General features: G+C 37.3%; 1 protein-coding gene across 1 annotated transcript in view; it reads right to left on the reverse strand.

Moving 5' to 3' along the window:
• PRKCQ (protein kinase C theta) overlaps positions 1-23,402 on the reverse strand; it is a 173,786-nt gene that overhangs the window by 69,657 nt on the left and 80,727 nt on the right. Inside the window, exons 11-12 of the mRNA XM_055331991.1 lie at positions 19,810-19,970; positions 16,350-16,523 (exon numbers count right to left, since the gene is read on the reverse strand). Coding sequence (XP_055187966.1) covers positions 16,350-16,523; positions 19,810-19,970 — 335 coding nt within the window. The remainder of the gene's footprint in view (positions 1-16,349; positions 16,524-19,809; positions 19,971-23,402) is intronic.

The raw sequence follows: 23,402 nt of genomic DNA on the forward strand, positions 1-23,402 counted from the left end.
TTAAAGATATATTAAGATAAAAAATTGGAATATTTTCCAAGTTTGGTAGGACTTTGTCTTCTATTTACTAGATTTAGGTAGGAAAGGGAAATAGCCTTGTGATTTAATCCCCATACAGTTTTAGAATCTTGCCTATTTTGGGGAAACGTACAGAACTTACAAACAGTAGGCCCACAATAGAAATTTGAATTACAGAGTAATGTTTGAAAGTAGGTTTTGAAATGGATGTTTTTTTCAAGGTTTTATGATTAATTTGATTCTAATAATTTTTAATTTACTTCTTAGTACAGTGAAAAGATTTATGACAATTATTCTTGTAGACAAAACTTTACTGTGGATTTTCTTACTTTTACATTTTTTTGGAATGTAAGTAATGGGAAATATGTACAGAGTATATGGGCTTAAAACACAGTAGTGTGAAGTTGGCTGGCATACATACTGAAATTGATACCAAGAGGAACCATGCAATTTTAAGCCCTTCTGGACTTTCATATAAGATATGGAAAATATAAATTTTTAAAAGGGAGGAATGTTAGTAAAAATAAAGAATAAAAAGTCATTCCCTCCTGCTAAGACAACTTTTCATAATATTGATTTATACTAGACTCTGATACCAATAATTGATGTAGCCTGAACGGTGTACAAAGTAATCTTGATGTATCACAGAAAAAATTTCAAAAAAATTTTTTGAGCCTCACTCAGATTCAGGTTTAGATTAAACTGATATTGTTTTACATAACTAGATCCTAAGCACTCTGATTTCACATATGGTACTGGGTTTATACCCTACAACCCTTCTGTGTGGTAATTCTTACTCTCTATTCCATGCAGGTGAGGAAGGGAGCCTCAGAGCCCTGTTGATAAATGGTTGAGCTGGGACTAAACTGCTTGAGAATCCAAGTCCACAGCTATTTTCATTCTCTATAGCTCCCTAAATGGTTTTGCCATATTTTCACACACTTCACATGTCATAGGTTCCTCATACTAAATTTTAAAAGCCTTTAATGATTTAAACCAGTTTCCCTCATAATAAATGAATAAGATCAGTCTGAGATGGTGCCACAGGAAGACCCTGCACTCACCTTCCCTAGACATAATGAATATATACCTACATATAAAGCAATCCAAGTGAGTTGCATCACTTAAGTTGTTGGCTTGTGTGTCCATGTTGGAGGGATAGAGGTGAACTCAGGATTTCTAGTTATGACCTTTTCTCTTCCACCAAAGACAACCCTTTAACATTTCTTTTAAGACCAGTATAGGGGTGATGATAGTTCTTCTTCCTTTTTTTTTTAAGATTTTATTTATTCATAGAGACACAGAGAGAGAGAGGGAGAGAGAGAGAGAGAGAGAGAGAGAGAGAGAGAGAATGGCAGAGACACAGGCAGAGGGAGAAGCAGGCTCCATGCAATTCTCTAGAAAAAGAATTGAGGGCTAATTGAACAGCTCTTGCTCAACAAACAAAAGAGGGGCCAGATAGAGGAGAACAGGAAAGATGGAGACAAGTGGTAATGATGGGAACTCTACTCTGACATAGTGATCTACAGTATGTAGGGATATCACTAGAAGGCCGGTGTGTACTCACTTGCTCTAGGGCACAGCAAAAAAAAAAAAATATATATATATATATATATATATGGTTTAAAGGCAACAAGATTGTAAGTGAAATCCAATTACAAACCCTAGGGTGTCTACCAATGGGTGGGGAACTGCTGGAATTCTATCCAGGGCTGGAGATGCCAGGAAGTACCATTTTTATGTTCACACTCTACTTCAATAGGACAGATGGGGGCAGGATCCAGTTGCTCTGGCCAACCTGCTAGGGCTACCCCAGTGAGTCTCAGACCCCTTGTCCACACCAGCTCCAGCAGTCCCCACAATGTGGCCCTACCACAGTGTACCCCAGGTACCCTTGCCCACCCCTGGCCCAGATCAAGCCATATCACCAAAGCAGCCTCAGCAAAGTGTGCTCCAAGGCCCTCAGCCTATGGCTACTCCAGCTCTAGCTATCCCTTCAGGGAGGGTGACTTCAGTGCACACTGGGATCCTCCGGGCTGCACCTGGTACAATACTGCTGTTGTGACAAGATGGCCTGTGTGTGGTATATCTCAAGTCTACTTCCCAGCCTGTGTCCAATCCAGCTGTTTAACAAGACGGCTATAGTAAAGCTCACTCCAGTACACCTAGCCCACAACTACTTCAGCTCTAGCTGTCCTGCCAAGTCAGCCCAAGGGAAGCATGCTTCAGGACCTTCTTGCCCATGCCAGCTCCAGAACCAGCCATCCCTCAAGGTGACCCCAATGCAGCATGCCCTGGGACCCCTAAGACTGCACCTGCCAGCTTTAGCTGGCCTGCCAAAGCTGCCAGACACATTCAGTATAAAAATGATGCTGATTTTTTTTCAGCAGAAACTTTGCAGGCTAGAAGAGAGTGTCAGGATATATTTAAAGGGCTAAAAAGGAAAAACTTTCAACTAAGAATACTCTACCCAGAAAGATTATCATTCAGTAGGAGAGATAAAGAAGTTCCCAGACAAGAAAAACTGGGCAGCCCGATGGCTCAGAGGTTTAGCACTGCCAGGGCGTGATCCTGGAGACCTGGGATCGAGTCCCACATAGGGCTCCCTGCATGGAGCCTGCTTCTCCGTCTGCCTGTGTCTCTGCCTCTCTCTCTCTGTGTCTCTATGAATAAATAAAATCTTTAAAAAAAGGAAGAAAAACTATCATCACCCCTATACTGGTCTTAAAAGAAATGTTAAAGGGTTGTCTTTAGTGGAAGACAAAAGGTCATAACAAGAAATCATGAGTTTGCCTCTATCCCTCCAACATGGACACACAAGCCAACAACTTAAGTGATACAACTCACTTAGAAAGACCTGAAGTCTAACTGTACAGATCTTCCACAGCTAAAGACATAAAGAGGAAGTCACACTTTATGGTGTGGATGGTGGAAGAGGCAGAGATGGGGTCAGGACTAAACTCTTAGCATGGCAGACCCCAGTGGGTTCCCTCTGAGGAATGAGGGGATTGAACCCCACATCAAGCACACACCAGCCCTGGGTACCTGTACCGGGAAGACAAGTCAACATAATGTCCAGTTTTGAAAATCTGTAAGACTTAACTCCAGGAGCTTTGAAAATCAATGCGGCTTACCTCTGGGAGAGCTGGAGGGCTACAGGAAACAGAGACCCCGCTCTTAAAGGGCCAGTGTTCTATAGCACTTGGTTTGAGATAGCACAGAGGCAACATTTAAAAACCTCCTTATATGTGAAGGAGATTCAGTGACTAATTTTAGAACATGTGCTCGAGGGTGAGGGATCTGTGGGAGCTTTCTCCAGAAGGAAAAGTCCTGGCAGGCACCATTTTTCTTGCCCTTCTTCATCCTAGCTTGCCAGACACTTAAAGGAGCAAGTTCTGACACTTTTCTTTTTTTTTTTTTTTTAATTTTTATTTATTTATGATAGTCACACAGAGAGAGAGAGAGGCAGAGACATAGGCAGAGGGAGATGCAGGCTTCATGCACCGGGAGCCCGACATGGGACTCGATCCCGGGTCTCCAGGATCGCGCCCTGGGCCAAAGGCAGGCGCCAAACCGCTGCGCCACCCAGGGTTCCCTTTTTTTTTTTTTTTTTTTAATTTTTATTTAATACTTTTCATTTACTTTGCTAGTACTGTTCACCCTGTGGACCTGCCCCATCCAATACAACTGTGTTAGCAGACACCCCTCCAAAGCAGCTCCCATCTGACCACATTTGGTGGGCAGCCTTGATCAGCACTGGCAAGCCCCCCCCCCCCCCCCCGGAAAGTGACCACATCTACTACACCTAGCAGACAGCCCTGGCAGAGACTGATGACTCTGCAAGGCGACTCCCTCAGCACAGGGGGTAGCCCTGCCCATGAGTAGATCCTTAGCAGTTGCAGTAGACCTCTCAAGTAGGTGTGGTAAACACACCCATAAGCACACCTGCAGTAGCTCCAGCTGGGTTTCTCAGCCTGCCCTGATAGAGTCAGCTCTATCTACTAGTGCTCCTGCATTAGTCATGGCCTGACATTGTTAATACCTGGGTGGAGGGCCAAGCCCATCAACCAGGGTGCCAGCAGCAGTTTTAGGCCAGTCATAAAAAGAGGGTTCATGCAGCCCACAGAGGGGATACCCTAGAATCCCTGGTTCTAGAGAACAATGAAGGATTGTGCAACAGGGTTTCATAGGACACCTACATAAGACCACCACTTTTAAGATTAGGAGACATAACTAACTTACCTAATACATAGAAATAAACCCACAGAATCAGACAAAATGGGAAGACAGAGGAATATGTTGCAAGTGAAAGAACAAAGCAAAAGCTCAGAAAAAGAACTAAATGAAAGAGAGGTAAGAAATCTTTCTCATAAAGAGTTCAAGGTAATATCACAAAGATGCTCACTGGACTAGAGAAGAGTGGATGAACTCAGAATTCATCCATCAGAACAGAATTAGAAAATATCAAAAAAGAACCAATCAGAGCATAAGAATGACTGGAATGAAAACTGGAATGAAAATCCCCATTAGAGGGGATCAACACTAAACTAGATAATATAGAAGAACAAATCAAGGATCTGTAATACAGGGTAGTGGAAAGTACCCAGCTGAAGAACAAAAAGAAAAAGAGGTTTTAAAAAGTAAGCCTGAAAAAGATGAACCTAAGAAGGATCACATCAAGACACCTAATAATTAAAATTTCAAAGATTAAAGATAAAGAGAGGGTCTTAAAAGCAGCTAGAGAAAAAAAGTCACATAGAAACCTATAAGGCTGTCAGATGATTTTTCAACAGAAACTTTGCAGACCAGAAGAAAATGGCATGATGCATTGAAAGTTATAAAGGTAAAAAACTTATGATCAAGAATACTCTACTTTGCAAATTCAGAATTGAAGAAGAGATAGTTTCCCAGACAAACAAAATTAAAGGAGTTCACCACTAAACTAGCCTTACAGGAAATGTTAAAGGGTGTTCATGAAGCAGAAAGTCAAAGGCCACCAGCAGAAGTAAGAAATATAAAAAAGTTATGAAAGGAGAATTTCAATGGTAAACCCAAATATATAGTAAAGGTAGTAGATCAATTATAAATGTAGTATGAATGTTAAAAGGTAAAATTAAGTATAATTGCAGAAATCAGATAAGAAATTCACAAAATGAAAAGATGTAAAACATGGCATCATATACATAAGACATGGTGGGGGAAGCAAAAAGGTAGTGCTTTTAAATATATTTGAAGTTAAGTGATTATTAACTTAATACAGACTGCTATATTATGTTATAAAGCAGCATGTTGTATAGAAACCTTATGATATACCCAAATTATAAACCTATAATTTATACACAAAAAAAACAAACAGAAAAATCCAAGTATAATACTAAAGAAAATTAATAAATAAATAAAAAACTGAGAGCAAGAAAAGACTGAGAACTACAAAAAAAGTCAAGAAAACAATGAGGAAAATGGCAATAAGTATACATATCAATAAACACTTTATTTTTTTTATTTATTCATGAGAGACACACACACAGAGAGAGAGAGAGAGAGAGAGAGACAGAGAGAGAGACAGAGACACAGGCAGAGGGAGAAGCAGGCTCCATGCAGGAAGGCCGATGTGGGACTTGATCCTGGGTCTCCAGGATCAGGCCCTGGGTGGAAGGCAGCAGTAAACCACTGAACCACCCGGGATCCCCTCAGTAAACACTTTAAATGGACTAAATACAGCAATCAAAGGACATGGTGACAGAATGAATTAAAAAAAAAACACACAGTAAGACTCATGTCTTATTAGCTGCCTACAAGAGCATTACTTCCACCTAAAGACACATACAGACTGCAAGTGAAGGGATGGAAAAATATATTCCATTCAAATGTAAATGAAGAGAAAGCTGGAGTAGCAATATTTATTTATTTATTTATTTATTTATTTATTTATTTATTTATTATTTAAAGGTTTATTTATTTATTTATTCAGAGAGAACGAGAGAGAGGCAGAGACACAGGCAGAGGGAGAAGCAGGCTCCATGCAGGAAACCTGACGTGGGACTCAATCCCGGATCTCCAGGATCACACCCCCGGCTTCAGGGGTCGCTAAACCGCTGCACCACCAGGGCTGCCCAGTAACAATATTTATATCAGATAAAATAAACTTTAAATCAAATACTACCCAGAGACAAAGAAGGGGATTAAATAATGATGTAACTATTTATATGCCCCACGTAGGAGTACCTAAACACATAAAGTATATATTAACAGACATAAAAGGACAAATTGAAAGTAATGAATTGATAATAGGGGACTTTAATACCTACTTACATAAATGAGTAAATCATCCAGACAATATCAATAAGGAAACAATGGCTTTGAAAAACACATTATTGAGATTGACTTCATAGATATAAACAAAACAGTCCATTCAAAAGAGGAGAATGCACAGTCTTTTCAAGTGTACATGGAACACTGTCCAGGATAAATGGCATGCAAGGTCATTAAACAAATCTCAATAAATATTAAATACTGAATTATATCAAACATCTCTTCTGACCATAATAACAGTATGAAACTAAGAATCAAGTAAAAGCAAAAAATAAAAAACTGTAAAAAATGACAAACACATGGAAATAGATAATGTTACTAAGAAACCAATGGGTAAGTGAATAAATCAAAGATGAAATTAAAAAATACATGGAGATTGAAAATGGAAACACAATGGTTCAAAATCTTTGGAAGACAGCAAAAGCTGTTCTAGGAGGGAAGTTTATGTGATACAAAAAACAACAAAACCAATCAAGTAAACAATATAATTTTAAACCTAAAGAAATGAGAAAAAAGTAAACCAACAAAGCCAAAAGTTAGCAGGAGGGTGGAAATAATAAAGATCAGATTGGCAATAAATGAAATAATGAAATAGAGACTAAAAACCCAATAGAAAAGATTAATGAAGTTAGTAAAGGTTCTTTGAAAAAATAAAATTGATAAGCTGCTAGTAAATCACATCAAAAAAGAGAGAAAGAAAAAAAAAGAGAAAGGACTCAAATAAATAAAACCAGAAATGAAAGAGAAGTATAACCAATACCACAGAAATTGATAGTATTATGAGACTACTACTAGTACTACAAAATCATACACCAATAAGTTGGATAACCTAAAAGAAATGATAAAATTCTTAGAAACATTCAATTTTATAAAACTGAATCATTAAGATATAAAAAATCTGAACAGACCAGTTACTAGTAATAAAATTGAATCAGTAATTAAAAAAAAAACTTGCAACAAACAAAAGTCCAGAACCAGATGGCTTCACTGGTGAGTTCTGTCAGATATTTAGAGTTAATACCTCTCCTCCTAAAAATATTCCAAAAAATAGAAGAGGGAGGAATGCTTCCAAATTTATTCTTTAAGGCTGGCATTACTCTCACACAAAAAAACAAAGAAACCACAAAAAAGAAATTATAGACCACTATCTCTGATGAACATAGATACAAAAATTTTCAACAAAATACTAGCAAACCAAATTCAACAATACATAAAAGGGTTATTTAACAAGATCAAGCGGGATCTATCCCAGAGGTGCAAGACAGTTTGACACCAGCAAATCAATCAATGCGGTACATCACAATAATAAAATCAAGGATAAAAATCATATGATCATCTCAATAGATACAGAAGAAGCATTTGACAAAATTTATGTTTATGATAAAAATGCAACAAAAAGGATTTAGAGGGAGTATACCTCAACATAATAAAGACCATTTGTGATGGACACACAGCTAACATCATACTCTTTGATGATCAGGATTCAAGCAAGATCAGGAACAAGACAAGGATATCCATTTTTGCCATTTTTATTCAACATAGTACTGGAAATCCTAGCCATAGCAAACAGATAAGAAAAAAAAGACATCCAAATTTGCAAGGAAGAAGCAAAACTATATTTGAAGATTATATGATATAAAAAACTGATCACTCCACTAAAAACTCTAATATAAATGAATTCAGTAAAGTTACCAAATACAAAATTAATATACAGAAATTGGTTGCATTTTATATATTATAATAAGCTAACAGAAAAAGGAGTTAAGAAAACAATCCCATTTATAAATGCATCAAAAGTTTAAAATATTTAGGAATAAATTTAACCAAAGAGGAGAAAACCTTGTATTCTGAAAACTTGTAAGACACTGATGAAAGGAAATAAAGATGACATAAATGAAGGGACAGATATTCCAATCCCATTAATTGGACGAATTAATATTGACAAATATCTGTACTACCAAATCAATCTACAATCCAATATAATCCCTATCAAAATATTAATAGTAGTTTTCACAGAGCTACAATAAATAGTTCTAATTTGTGTGGCACCATGACAGACCTCAAATAGCCATTACAACCTTGAGAAAGAGGAATAAAGTACAATACTAGGTTTCTACTACACTACAAAGCTAAAGTAATCAAAATAGTATGGTACCAGCACAAAACTGGACACCCATATCAGTGGAACAGAATAAAGAGACCAGAAAGAAACTCATGCTTATATTGTCAATTATCTGTGACAAAGGTAGCATGCATATGAAAGGGGAAAATACAGGTCTTCAACAAATGGTGTTTGGAAAACTGGATGATTATGTGAAAGAAGAAAGAAAGAAAAAAGAAAAAAGAAAAGAAAAGAAAGAGAAAGAAAGAAAGAAAGGGAAAGAAAAAAGAAGGAAGAAAAAGAAAGGAGGGAGGAAACTGACCTTTTTTTTATACCATATATACGCACCCACATAATCTAAATGGATTAAAATCTAGCTGTAATGCTCAAAGCCAAACAAGTCCTACAGAAAAAAAAAAAAAAGGCAGTAAAATCTTAGAGAGCAGCCTTAGCAGTGTTTTTCTGGATTTGTCTCCTTAGGCAAAAGGAAACATAAGCAAAAGTAAATATTTGGACCACATTAAATTACAAAATTTTTTGCACAGTGAAAGAAACCATCAACAAGACATAGAGGCAATCTACTGAATGGTAGAAGTTACTTGCAAATGATTATTCTGTAGGAGGTTATTGTCCAAAATACAGAAAGCACTCAACACCAAAACAACAACAGCAACAACACAACCTGGTTAAAAAATGAACAGAACACTTGAACAAACATTTTTCCAAAGAAGACATTCAAATGGCCAACAGACACATTAAAAATATGCTCAACATTGATAACTCTCAGGGAAATGCAAATCAAAACCACAATGAGATATCACCTCCCACCTGTTAGAATTGCTAGTATTAAAAAGACAAGAAATAACAACTGAAACTAATGTAACCTTGTGTCAGCTATGCTCAGATTTACAAAAAGAAAGAACAAGTGTTGGTGAAGACGTAGAGAAAAGGGAACCCTAGTGCACTGTTGGTGGGAATGTAAATTGGTGTAGCCATTATGGAAAAGTATGGAGGGGTTTCCTCAAAAATTGAAATACAATATGATCTAGGAATTCTACTTCTGGGTATTTATCTAAAGAAAATGAAAACACTAATTCAAAAAGTTATATGCACCCCATAAATAATAATTCGATGCAGTATTATTTATAATAGCAAAGATGTGGAAGCCACTTAAGTATCTATCAATAGACAAATGCTAAAGAAGCAGGATGTGTGTGTGTGTGTCTGTGTGTGTATGTTTGTGTGTAAAGTTGAATATTAGCCAAATAAAGAATTATATCTTTCCAGTTGCAACAACATACATGGACCCAAAGGGTCCTAAGGGAAAGGAGTCAGAAAGAGAAAGACAAATACTACATTATTTCACTTATATGTAGAATACTAAAAGAAAACAGATACATAAACTAACAAAAACAGAAAAAAACTCATAAATACAGAGAACCAACTGGTAGTTGCCTCAGGTGAGTATGGATGGGTAAAACTGGTGAAGGAGATTAAATACAAATTTCCAGTTATAAAATAAGTCACAGGGATGAAAAGTTCAGTATAGGGAATACAGTGAAAGTATTATAATACCTTTGTAGGGTGATAAATGCTAACTACACTTATCACTGTAAACATTTCATAATGTATATAATTGCCAAATCACTATGTTGTATACTTTAATATAATATTGTATCAACTATACTGCAGCTAAATTTTTTTTAAATTAAAAAATGAAAATATAAAAGGAATAAATCTTATTGCCAAGGGCAATTATATAGTAAAAGCAGTGGATCAGCCACTTAAAAAAGCCAGTATGTAAGTTGAACAGGTAAAATAGTAAAATCAGTTATAACTACAATAAGTAGTTAAGAGATACATAAAAGAAAGGTATAAAATATGACATCAAAAACTTAAAATGGGGGACACCTGGGTGGCTCAGCAGTTGAACATCTGCCTTCAGCTCAGGGTGTGATCCTGGAGACCCGGGATTAAGTCCCACATCAGGCTTCCTTCACGGAACCTGCTTCTCTCTCTGCCTGTGTCTCTGCCCCTCTCTCTCTGTGTCTCTCATGAATAAATAAATAAAATCTTAAAAAGAGAACATAAAATGAGGGGATGTTGTATTTTCAGAATGTGTATAAACTTAAGCAACTATCAGCTTCAATATACACACATACATTCACACATATATATAGGCTGACAGTATATACAAACACACCACACACAAATCATAGTACTGAGAAACCAAAAACCTACAATAGATATGCACTAAGTAAAGAAAAGGAATCCATATATAACTCTAAAGAAAACCATCAAACCACAAGGGAAGATACCAAAAGAAGAGAGAAAAAAAAAAAGAACTATAAAAGCAACTAGAAAACAATCAATAAAACAGAAGTACATACCTATCAATAATTAATGTAAATGAAAATGGACTAAATGGTCCAATCAATAGACATAGGATAGCCGAATGGATACAAAAATAAGACCCACCTATATGCTGCCTATAAAAAACTCACTTCAGATGTAAAGACATACAGATTGAAAGTGAAAGGATGGAGCAATGCTTCTATCAGACAAAACAGACTTTAAACAAAGACTCTTAGAAAGCACACACACACACTCATGCACAAAAGACATTAAATAATAAGGGATCAGTCCAAGAAGATAAAACATTCATTAATATTTATGTACCCAACATAGGAGCACCTATATGTAATAAGCAAATATTAACAAACATAAGGGAGAAATTGATAGCAATACAATTGATAACAGTACAATAATAGTAGGGAACTTGAATACACCACCTATATCAATGGAGACATCATCTAGACAGAAAAGTAAGAAAAACATTGACATTAAATGACACGTTAGACCAAATGGACTTGAGAGTACAGAGAATTTCACCCAAAACAACAAAATGTATACATAGAAGACTTCCAAATTGGAAAAGAGTAAAACTCATTATTTGCGGCTGAGATATTATATACAACTCTAAAGACTCCAGCAAAAAACTATTAGATTTAATAAACAAATTCACTAAAGTCACAAGATTCAGAAGTTGGTTACTATACACTAATAATGAACTATCAGAGAAAATAAGAGAGCGACCCCATTTATAATGCATCAAAAAGAATAAAGTACCTTAGAATAAATTTTATCAAGAAGGTGAAAAACCTGTACTCTGAAGACTGTATGACACTGGTGAAAGAAACTGAAGACAACACAAATTGAAGATATATAATGCTCATGGACTGGAAGAATTAATATTAGATACTACCTAAAGGTATCTACAGATGCAATACAATCCCATTCAAAATACCAGTGGAATTTTTCACAGAACTAGAACAAAGAATTCTAAAATTGTATGGAACCACAAAAGACCCCGAATATCAAAGCAATCTTAATTTATTAATTAATCACTAATTATTACTATTTATTTGGGAACAACAAAGACTCTGAATACCCAAAGCTGGAGGTATCAGAAGCCCAGATTTCTTTCTTTTTATTATTTAATTTTTAATTTTTTGTTTTTTTTTAATTTATTTATGATAGTCACAGAGAGAGAGAGAGAGAGAGAGAAGAGAGAGAGAGAGAGGCAGAAACATAGGCAGAGGGAGAAGCAGGCTCCATGCACCGGGAGCCCGATGTGGGATTCGATCCTGGGTCTCCAGGATCGCGCCCTGGGCCAAAGGCAGGCACCAAACCGCTGCGCCACCCAGGGATCCCAGAAGCCCAGATTTCAAGGTATATTACAAAGCTCCAGTAATTAAAATAGTATGGTACTGGCCAAAAAAACGGATATAGATCAATAGAATAGAACAGAGATCCCAAGTATAAACCCACACACTATGGTCAATTAATCTATGATAAATGAAGCAAAAATGTACAAGTAAAAATACAGTGCTTTCAATAAATGATGTTGGGAAAACTGGACTATGATTTTATACTATATAGAAAAATAAATTCAAAATGGATCAAAGACTTGAATATAAGACCTGAAACCATAAACTCTTATAAGAGAACATAGGCAGTAAGCTCTTTGACATCTATTTTAGAAATATATATATTTTTATCTTAGCAATATTTTTTGGACCAGTATCATCAGGCAAGGGCAACAAAAGCTAAAGTAAACAAATGGGTTTGCATAAAACTACAAAGATTCTGCATAGTGAGGGACACCATCAACAAAATGAAATAGCAACCTCTTGAATGGGATAAAATATTTGCAAATTATACATCTAATAAGGTGTCAAATACAAAATATATAAAGAACTTTAACGATTTATTATTTAAAAAACCCAAACAACTGGATTATAAATGGGCATAGGACCTGAATAAACATTTTCCCAAAGAAGACATACAGATAGCTAATAGGTATGTAAATGAGTCTCAACATCACTAATTAATGGGGAAATGCAAATCAAAATCACCTCACACCTGTCAGATTGGCTATTATCAAAAAGATAAAAAGAATCACAAGTGTTGGAGAGGATATGGAGAAATCGGAGCCCTCGTGCATTGTTAGTGGGCAGCCACCGTGGAAAACAGTGTGGAGGTTCCTCAAAAAGTTAAAAATACAATTACTGTATGATCCAGCTCTTCCACTTCTGGATATTTGTCCAAAGAAAACCAAAACACCAATTTGAAGAAATATATCCACCATTATGTTCATTACAGCATTATTTATCATATCCAAGATATGGAAGCCACCTAAATGTCTATCAATAGATGAATGGATAAAGAATATGAGAAATGTGTATACGAATATATATACATAATACATAATAACACACATACATACAATAGAACATTGCTCAGCTGTAAAAATATATAAAGTGTTGCCATCTGTGACAACATGGATGAACCTAGCGGGTTTTATGTTAAGTGAAACAGGTCAGATGGAGAAAGACAAATACTATATGATCTCACTTATATATAGAATCTAATAAAACAAAACAAAACAGAAACTGATTTATAGATACAGGAAACTGTGAGTCATCTGAATGGGGAGGGGTTGGGGGAGGTCAGTAATAGGTGACGGGTTTTAAGAGATACAAACTTTCAGTTATGAGGTAAATAAGTCACAGGATATAATGTTAGCATAGAAAATATAGTTAATAATATTGTAATAACTCTTTATGGTGATGGACGGTAACTACACTTATGAGGATCATTTTGTAATGTATACTAATACTGAATCACTATGATGTACACCTAAAACAAATATTATGTGTCAATTATACTTCAATAAAAATAATAATAAATAGTAAATGAATAACTATCATCAGAATCTCTTGAATCATCTGGCATTCAACAGCTGGGCTCTTTGAAGGTAGAAGGCAATAAATAACTTTTCCTAAAAATAACAATTCCACAGAAAAGTACATAGTACATTTATGTTATCTAGTACCTTCCCTTGTGTATAAAGGTAACTATTATTCCCTCAAGAAAGGCAATTTCCAAAATGTTCCCATAGCAAATTGTCATCCATTTCAACTGTTGCTTTTTACACTCATCTTTGGTGTTTAATTGGTTATTCTGTTTGACATGCAAGATCTGAATAATAAGTCGGGACATCACAAAAAAAGCAACTCCGTGTCCTCGGGAAAGTATAATGCAAGATGAATTCCCCCATCCCTTATTTCTAAAAGAACTCACTTCCTTGAACTCTAAGTAGTGAGCCAGTTTTTACATTTGATGTACATGTTCTCTGCCACTTTCCCCCATGCACTTCCTTCTCTAGTTTTGCTAATACGTTACAGCTGCATGGAACCTTAAAAGCATCTTCTGAGAGAAGAAAAGTAGCAAACACTGCCTGAAGCTCTGATAGACAAGCATGAGAAGGGAATATAGTTTCTACAAAGAGGATTGTAAGAGCTTTCCCCATAGGATATAAAAACAATTATATATATATATATATATATATATATATATATATATATATATATATATATATATAAACAATTATATATATAAATCTGTATGTATGCATAAACAGGGAGAAAGTACCAGATGAAGCCTGATTACATCATACTCCTACAGGGACCTCATCTTAAGTGTATTTAGCAGTTGGATACAAGCCTCACAATATTTCAAGAGAAGAAGTGAGATCACACAGCCCAGGATGCACAGATAATCCCAAATGCAGACTGTGAGCACATTGCAGAGCGCTTCACTTCGCCTTTTGGTAACATAGTGACAGATATTTATGATCCCCAGGAGGAAATTTCTGGGAGGAAATCTCTAACTCATTATCAGAAATCTCAAGCTCTTTCTTGCTGCAGAAAATGAGTCTACCTTTTCTCAAATAGTTTATAATCCCTTCATTCTTTTCTGCTTTCTCCACTAGCCACCCGCACCTCTTCTGCCCAAGACCCTTTCCGCCTACTCGTACTCTAATTTCTAGCTTCTCTCAGCTCTGGGGACTCTTGTATGGAGTCTGTGTTCTACAATTTAGTATCACTCACCTCTGTTAGTCTTGCCCCCTTAGTATTACTATGAAATTCCCGAGGTCAGGAACTTTATTATACACTCCTGTATCCTTGGTGGTGCTTTAGATACTATACATGATTATTAAGTGCTTTAAAAAGTTATCTGGTTTCTTTCTTTTTTATCTAAGTGTATTTATGCATTTATTCCTTTATTAAACATTTGTTGAGAATCTACGGGGGCTGGGGAAGTAGGGATGAAAGGCCTACTTGCCATCCACATTTTCTGACTGATCTCCACAGCTTCCCGAACACTCTACCCTCTGTGACTGGGGCAGTTTAGAGGCCTTCTGTTACTCGTATTTACATTAGGGTAGAGCATTATCATGCAGGCTTGAAACAGAACAGCAGAATAAAGTCTTCATGCCTTTTGGATCTTAACCACACAGTCCCACGTGGGTCTGCTTACTATTCTAGCCCATGTACAATGTGGAGAGAGTGAAGGAGAGTAGAAAAATGAAAAGAGAAAATCATAATGCTTGTGTATGAAGACTGATCTGCAAGGATGTTCATTTCAGTGTTATTTAAATCAGAACAGAAAGTTAGAAATGTTCTAGTTGGATCAATCCCATTGTAGAATATTCACTGATGTGAGGAAATATATAATAAGAGAGCATTGAAAATGCCAGTTATAGAATAGGAGGTCTTTACAATGGGTTTCTATTTTTATTTGACAAAATCCACTGGGGGAAAAAATCTCAAAGCTTAAACTTCAAAATACTAATTGTGAGTATACCCAAGTGATGAGATTATAAATGATTTTTCTTGAGTATGAAGCATTTTCCAAATTCTCTAAAATGATCTTGAGTAACTCTTTAGTCACAAAAAATAGGCAATTAAAAATTATTTTTAATAATTAAAAAATTAAAAATAAAAAAAATGTTTTAAGGAATAAGGAGATCAAGAAGAGAATCTTCCCAGAATAAGAGAACCTTCTGAAAGAATTCACTCTTTTATCTCATTGCTCAGGCCTCACTCACCGATAAAGCTCACTGTAAAGGCTGCTTCTTCACTGACCATATTTAGGAAAATAATAATGCACATGTATTTTTATCTACTGTCCAACTTTTGTCTTTTCAAATACATATATAGTAGATAAAGAAACAAGTGTTATGTCTTTCTCCCTCATAAAACACTGCTTTGTCAAGCAAGTCAGAGGCTGCTTAGAATCCTGGTTGTTATATAAATTAAACCAAATTGTAAAACACAAGCAAACAGACAAACCCACAAGTAAAGCCCTTTCCCAACCGAGTATGCTAAAAAATTTAAAATAATATCTCAATGTTGTTTGGACAAATGGAAGGTGAGCTGAAAGGTAAAGAAAAAATTATGGAGACAATTCCCCACATTTCCCAATAAGGGCACCATAGGGGTATCCTGCATAGACAGGCACATTTGCTAGGTAAGAATTGGATGAAGGGTTGTCCAAATAGAAGCCTTACCTTGGTCTGGAATGTACAGAACATGTGCGTTAAGAACGGATGCTCCCAGGCCAAGGAGAGAACTCTCTTTTCTACCATTGTACACTCAACATCGTCATCCATCAAAACCACATCTTTCTTTAAGGCTTTTATTGCGAAAAATTGATTGGTTTTCTTGAACTCTGCTAGGAAGACCTAGAAGGAACGGTGAGAAGTAATTTTATTTTAGAAGTTGATCTCACACTCATTAAAGAAGAGACAAAATTCTGAGAGAGATCTGTGTTGGGTGAGAAAAGAGGATTGCTTCTCCAATATCCCTTTATAGAGACAAAATAAAGCACTTTACTGATTTTAGGATATTACCTAGTAGTTTCAGACATGCTTTGTACCTTTCAAAGGATTCCACAAAAGTACTGTACAATTGGATGGGTTACTCTCAGTCCCTGAAAAATTCTGTTTAAAAAAATATGACCTGTCTGCCTAGGGAACTGAGTAAATTTATAATATAAATCCCCAGGGACTAAGTGCATACTGAAGGAAGAATAAGCAGCAGAGAGAGAGGAAGATTTGATTACACTTGAAACATCAGTGCAAATGAGCATAAAACTTATATGCTTAAAGAATGTACACCATTTCATCTCATGGCATAGATGCTAATGCCATTTTTATCACCTACTATGTGCTACACACTCTGCTATGCTTTATATGTGCTACCTAATTCTTAGCTCAGAACTCTCTGCAAGACAGATAGTAATTTAAAAAAACAACAACAACTGGGTTTAAAGAGTAACTTAACTTACTCAAATTCATGGAGCTACTCAGTAGGAAAAAAAAATCTAATTCCAAATTTACTTTTTCTACTTGATTTCATGGATCTTATATGAAAGGACACCAGATGGCGTATAATGGGGAGTTTCTACAACTTTTGCTTTTGCAAATGATGCAACAGATGACTGACAATTGTGAGGACATGGCATTTGGAAGAAGAAAACTCCAGCTTGGGTCTCTTTTCACAGACATTTACTAGCTGTGGGAATGTGGGCAAACCAATTAACCTCTCTGGGCTTTAGTTTCTTAATGTGTAAAAGAGATAATTGTCATGACATTCTCCAACTTGCAAGACCATTGTGAAAATCAAATGACTACCACATGGGAAAGTGATTTGGAAGCTATAAAATGCTCTCTAAATGACAGTTATTAAGAATACTTGTCATTTGTTTCTTGACTTTTAGGGAATGTCAAAATCAATGACACCAAACCAGTACTGAAAATGCATGTGTCTATATTTAAAATAATATGGCGCAGATATATAGCTTTGAGGGTAGCTGGCTTGATAGAGGGCACAGAACTTAGATGAGAATGCAGGCAAATGGATGATGTGCATACCTCCAGAAAACAATGCTATTTTTTTTTTCCTGGACCTCAAGGTAAATTGAGAATAAGAATATAGAGGCTACCATTTTGATGAGAAACCATACTTTCTATCTACAGCTAAAAATAGGAGAAAAACAAGTTTTGGAGTATTCTCAGTGTTGTAAGAAAGGGAAATATGGCTGTCCCATTTTGTTTTGGTGCTTCGTCCTCTCTTTGAGCCCTATGGTTCTATCTTCTCAGTCTGTAGGGACTCAGGGTCCTGATGGCGAGGGGCATACTGCTTTGGACAGACAGCAGAGGATACCTGAGGCTCTCAGTTGTCTGTTGGAATATTTTACTAAGGCTTGTAGGTTTAACTTAATGTCTTTCTTATTAACCTTGTTCATATATAGAAACCCACATGGGAACAAAGAAAGATAAACATTTCATTAACAATTAAAAGTGCTCTTTTGGTAATTGTTTCTTTCAATAAAACATTCCCAAGCCAGCCATAAACTAAGAAGCTGAAAAGGCAATTTCCATCTCTATAATGGACTTTCAATTTTTGGTAACAGGTTATAATTGCACATTAATTGATGCTAAATTATAATGGAGACTGGCTGTAAAGTTGCCTATCACACAGATTAACACCAAATGAGCCTGCTGTGTTTCATATTATTGTGGAAATGAACTAAAAGAATTAATGGATATCAACTAGTTTGCAGGGCAGAACAGATTTTGCCAAAAGCAATGCACGGTGTTTCAATTCAAACCCAATTGTAGCACAGTGTCATTCAGCTGTGGTGATGCTCAGTTCATTCTAGTTTATTATTAAATAAACTGGGTGAGTTTCCTGGCCAAAGACCAGGGAGCAGATGTGGAGCATAACGCTGACTTTGGATGCACAAATTCATAGAATTGTAGTCTCTGGATAAAATTTTCCGAGGAGTTTCATCCAAGACTAGGACAACAGAGGGTGCCATTAATATAGTAGATATCCTTAATATCTAGAAAAATGTCACAGTTAAAGTTCCATGGCATCTCTTTTACATTCACTAGCTTGAAATTTTTTTCCATCACTGATAGTTGATCGTTAAATTATGTCATCTTCCTTCTTTTCCTCTTGTCCTTTGTGACTGACAGAGACGGCCCATAACTTGAGTGTGTGGCAGGAAGAGTTTAGAGGAGGGACTTTCCCCCATGAAACTTTTCTCATGACTCTTAAACTACAGCTTTGTGATGAACTGAATTGTGTCCCCTCCAAAAATTTACATGCTGAAGTCCTAAACCCTGGTACCTCAGAATGTGACTATGTTTGGAGGTAGGGTGTTCACAGAGGTAATCAGGTTAAAATAAGTTCATTAGGGTGGGCCTTAATCCAACATGACTAGTGTCCTTATAAGAAAAAAATACTGGGACATAGATACACACAGAGGGCGATCATGTGAAGATACAGGGAGAAGATGGCTATTTTTATTTTATTTTATTTTATTTTATTTTATTATTTTATTTTATTTATTTATTATTTTATTTATTATTTTATTTTTTATTTTTTTGGCTATTTATTTTATAAGCCAAAGACAGACCTCAGAAGAAACAGCCCTACCAACACTTAGGTCTTAGACATTTGGCCTCCAGAATGAAAAGAAAATAAGTTTCTGTTCTTTCACTACTCAGTTGTGATACTTTACCTTCATCTTAGCAAACTAATATAAGACTGAGGACATTTGATAGAGAAAAAAAAATTGCATTCAAAGTAAAACAACACTCCAAGTTTGAGAAGGAAGCAAAAGAGAATCATCAACAACAAAAAATCCCGTGTGAAACAGAAACTGGCTGAGGTAGCTTTTCATTTTTTTGATGTCCAAATATACCAAACTTATAAGTGTGTGGGATATGCATCTTTGAAACAAAATGGCTTGGGAACAATGATTCCCAGGAAGCAGAGGCCACTATTTCCTAGAGTTCTTGGGTTTCCTTTTTATTAGGACTCCTCTCTATCCTGTTAAAAAATGCACAGGAGAAATGTTCTCCACGTACCCACAATCAGTCCTTATCCCATGAGTTTAAGAGCTTTGCTTTTCAATTTCTATAAGTTGGTCTACAGAATTCCTAGTGTATGTCATACCTTGCCAAAACTTCCTTTCCCCAACATTTTGTGCAAGATAAAATCCTCGATTTTTAATTTCATATGTACAGATGGTCTTTCTACATTTGGTTCAGGTTCCGGACGATGGCATATTTTCTCCATCCCATCCAAAGGAGACTCCCAAGAGATTCCCTGAGGCTCTGAAAATAGTAAGCCAGTGGTTAAAAATAAACAAGGAACAATGGAGGATCATTCTATTATTTTGAGAACACTTTCTCTTCCACTTCCCACTCTGAGGCTCCATGCACAAAAATCGAGAGAAGGGTCCCCTTCGGTGGAAAGGCAGTACCTTCCGCCTGTGAGCCTGGTACTTGGAACATGGACTGTATCTCTTATCTACTCAACAGACTGGGAGAAATTTTATGTTAAGAAACATATTCTAATTAGCAAAATACCACTATGCAAAACAAAGGAGATCTTTAATGTCAAATCATGGACAAATAAAGATTTTAAGCAAATTTGAGGAAAAATGGTTCTCAGCTACTTGCATGGCTCACAGGCATTGTAGCATCATGTGATGTTGCATGTGAGGGAAGAGGAAATGGAAACCAGACTGCTGGAGATAAGAATTGCATCATCCCTTACTCTATTCAAGTCAGCCAATTTATTCCACACCCAAAGCCAGAGGAAGTGCAGAAAACTTTTTTGAAAATATCCTCCTTTCCACTTACAACATTTCTTTCCCTAAGATTTTATTTATTTATTCATGAAAGACATAGAGAGAGAGGCAGAGACATAGGCAGAGGGAGAAGCAGACCCTCCATGGGGAGCCCAATGCGGAACTCGATTCCAGGATCCCGGGATCACACCCTGAGCCGAAGGCAGATGCTCAACCCAGGTGCCCTTTCTTTTCTTTTTTATGGAAAAATATTTGACTCAACATATTATGTTAATTTAAAGGGTACAACATGTTGACTTGATACATTTATATATTGTGACATAATTTGCCATTTACAATAGCACCTCTATCACATCACATAATTTCACTTCTTCCTCGTGGTTGGAATAATGACATTTCTTTTATTTTAAATCTCTGTATATACCTTTCTTCTCCCTAAGTCCAAGGAAAGTCAGTAGAGGCATCCCCCTAGTTTTGAAAGTTCGCCTTTGCCACTTTGCTTTCATTAAAGATCTACATTACTACCTGTTCTCGTTAACCGTAAAAAACCTGGAGAGGACTTTGCCTTTTACAGAAAAAAAGAGAAGCGCAAATAATATTCAGCACTGGTTTTGCAGTGGGCCGGAAGAGGCAGTGCACCTGAGTGAGAGCAGTGCCACCCAGCCCCTTCTGTGGAGACAACACTCAGCACCTGAGCAACCAGCTGAAAAAGCTTTGAACTGTGTGAACATCTGTGCTTGATGTTGAGTATTCTGTGCCTCTGTTAGCAACATGTGTTCTAGGCTATCAGAAAAGCCTAAGGTGATTTTTGGGGCCTAGGAATACTAAAAAATTGTTCTATGTAAGTTAACAGCAATTGCTTCTTTGCTTTATGCCATTCTGGCTTACAAAAGATTTTTCAGGGAGTCAAGGGGAAGATGGTGGAGGAGGATCCGAAGCTCACCTCATCCCATGGGCACAAGGTAATAGCTACATCTATGCAACTAACACTGAAAATGGTCTAAAGGCTGGCTGAACAGACCTTCCACAGTTGATTACAGACAAAAGGCCACAGTGAGAGAGACAGAAGGAGTGGAGATGCAGTTAGGAGCCAAACCCCCGTGAGACTAGTCACAAATGGGAGGGACACCACAAGCATAGAGAAGCCACAGGTGCCACAGGTGCCACAGTGCCAGTCTGGGTGGGGGACCTGCAGTGGGAAGACAAATATCAATAACATTTGGCTCTGAAAACCAGCGGGGCTTAAAACTAGGAGCTTTAAAAATCAGCCAGTCTTAACTTTGGGAACTTTTAAATAATGAGAGGCCTTAACTTTGGGCAGAGCAGGAGGGCGATAGGAAACTGGGTCCCTACTATATAGAACTTAAAGAGCCACCATAATAACTTGGTCCAAGACAGCATAGAAGCAGCAGTTTAAAAAATGCCTGGGGGGATCCCTGGGTGGCGCGGCGGTTTGGCGCCTGCCTTTGGCCCAGGGCGCGATCCTGGAGCCTCGGGATCGAGTCCCACGTCGGGCTCCCGGTGCATGGAGCCTGCTTCTCCCTCTGCCTGTGTCTCTGCCTCTCTCTCTCTCTTTCTCTGTGACTATCATAAAAAAAAATGCCTGGGGTTATACATGAGGAGGTCTATTAATTAATCTTTGAATGTGAACTGGAGGGTCAGGGATCCTCAGGAGATTTCTCTGGGAACCAAGCTGCTAGTAGGCATCATTTTCTTCCTCTTCCCAATCCTAGATACCCAGATGGTTGTGAGCACCATCAATCTTGCTAACACCTGCCCCAGTGATCACCTGTGGACCTGCCCATTCAATCTGCCCACTTTAGCAGGCATCCCTCTAAAGCAGGTCTTGCCTCACCCTCCACCCCAAGGAAGTCCCAGTAGAGACCAGTACCACTCCAAAGTGACTCCTCCCCTGGGGAGTAGGAGAGATAACTTCACACACCAGTGCACCCCCAGTTCCAACAGCTAAGTCTCCTAGCTGGCTGTGCAGGGAGCAATCCCTGCCACTCAGGGTACCTGCAGCTATGGCAGGAAGGCTAACTCCAGATAGGCTGACTGATGACCCCACCCACCAACAACCACATAGTGGCTTCTGATAGGCCTCTCAACAGCTTGGGGAAGAAACCCTGCCCTGTGCACTCACAGCAGGCAAAGTGGGTCAGTACAGCCAGCTGGGCTGAAGGCAATTATGGCTCAGCCTCCGTAGTAGGGTAAATGCAGCACAACCAGGGATACCTCTAGAGCTCCCAATTCTGATGACCAGGGGGACTGCACTACATGACACCACAGGACTTCTCATCAAGGCCATTACTTTCAAGACCAGAAGATGTAGCTGAATTACCTAATACACAGAAACACAGATAAACAAAATGAGGAGACAGAGGGGTATGTCTCGAAAGACGAAATCACATTGAAAGACTTAAATGAAATGGAGATGAGCAATTTTCTTTTTTTTTTTTTTTTTTTTAAACTTTTTAATTTTTTTTAATTTTTTTTTTTTTTAATTTTTATTTATTTATGATAGTCACATAGAATGAGAGAGAGAGAGAGGCAGAGACACAGTCAGAGGGAGAAGCAGGCTCCATGCACGAGGAGCCCGACGTGGGACTCGATCCCGGGTCTCCAGGATCGCGCCCCGGGCCAAAGGCAGGCGCCAAACCGCTGCGCCACCCAGGGATCCCGGAGATGAGCAATTTTCTTGATAAAGACTTCAAATTAGTAGTCATAAAAATACATCCTGGATTGAGAAAACATTGGATGATCTCAGTGAGAACTTCATCAAAGAGATAGAAAATTTATATATATATAAAAAAAGAACCAGTCAGAGCTGAATAATACAATAACAATTTAAATAAAATTACACTAGTGGGAATCCACAGCAGGTTAGAGAATGCAGAAAAACAGATCAGCAATCTAAAAAGGAGAGTAATGGAAAGCAACCAAGCTGAATAGC

Source organism: Nyctereutes procyonoides, unplaced genomic scaffold, assembly GCF_905146905.1.
Source record: "Nyctereutes procyonoides isolate TBG_1078 unplaced genomic scaffold, NYPRO_anot_genome, whole genome shotgun sequence".
Lineage (NCBI taxonomy): Eukaryota > Metazoa > Chordata > Mammalia > Carnivora > Canidae > Nyctereutes > Nyctereutes procyonoides.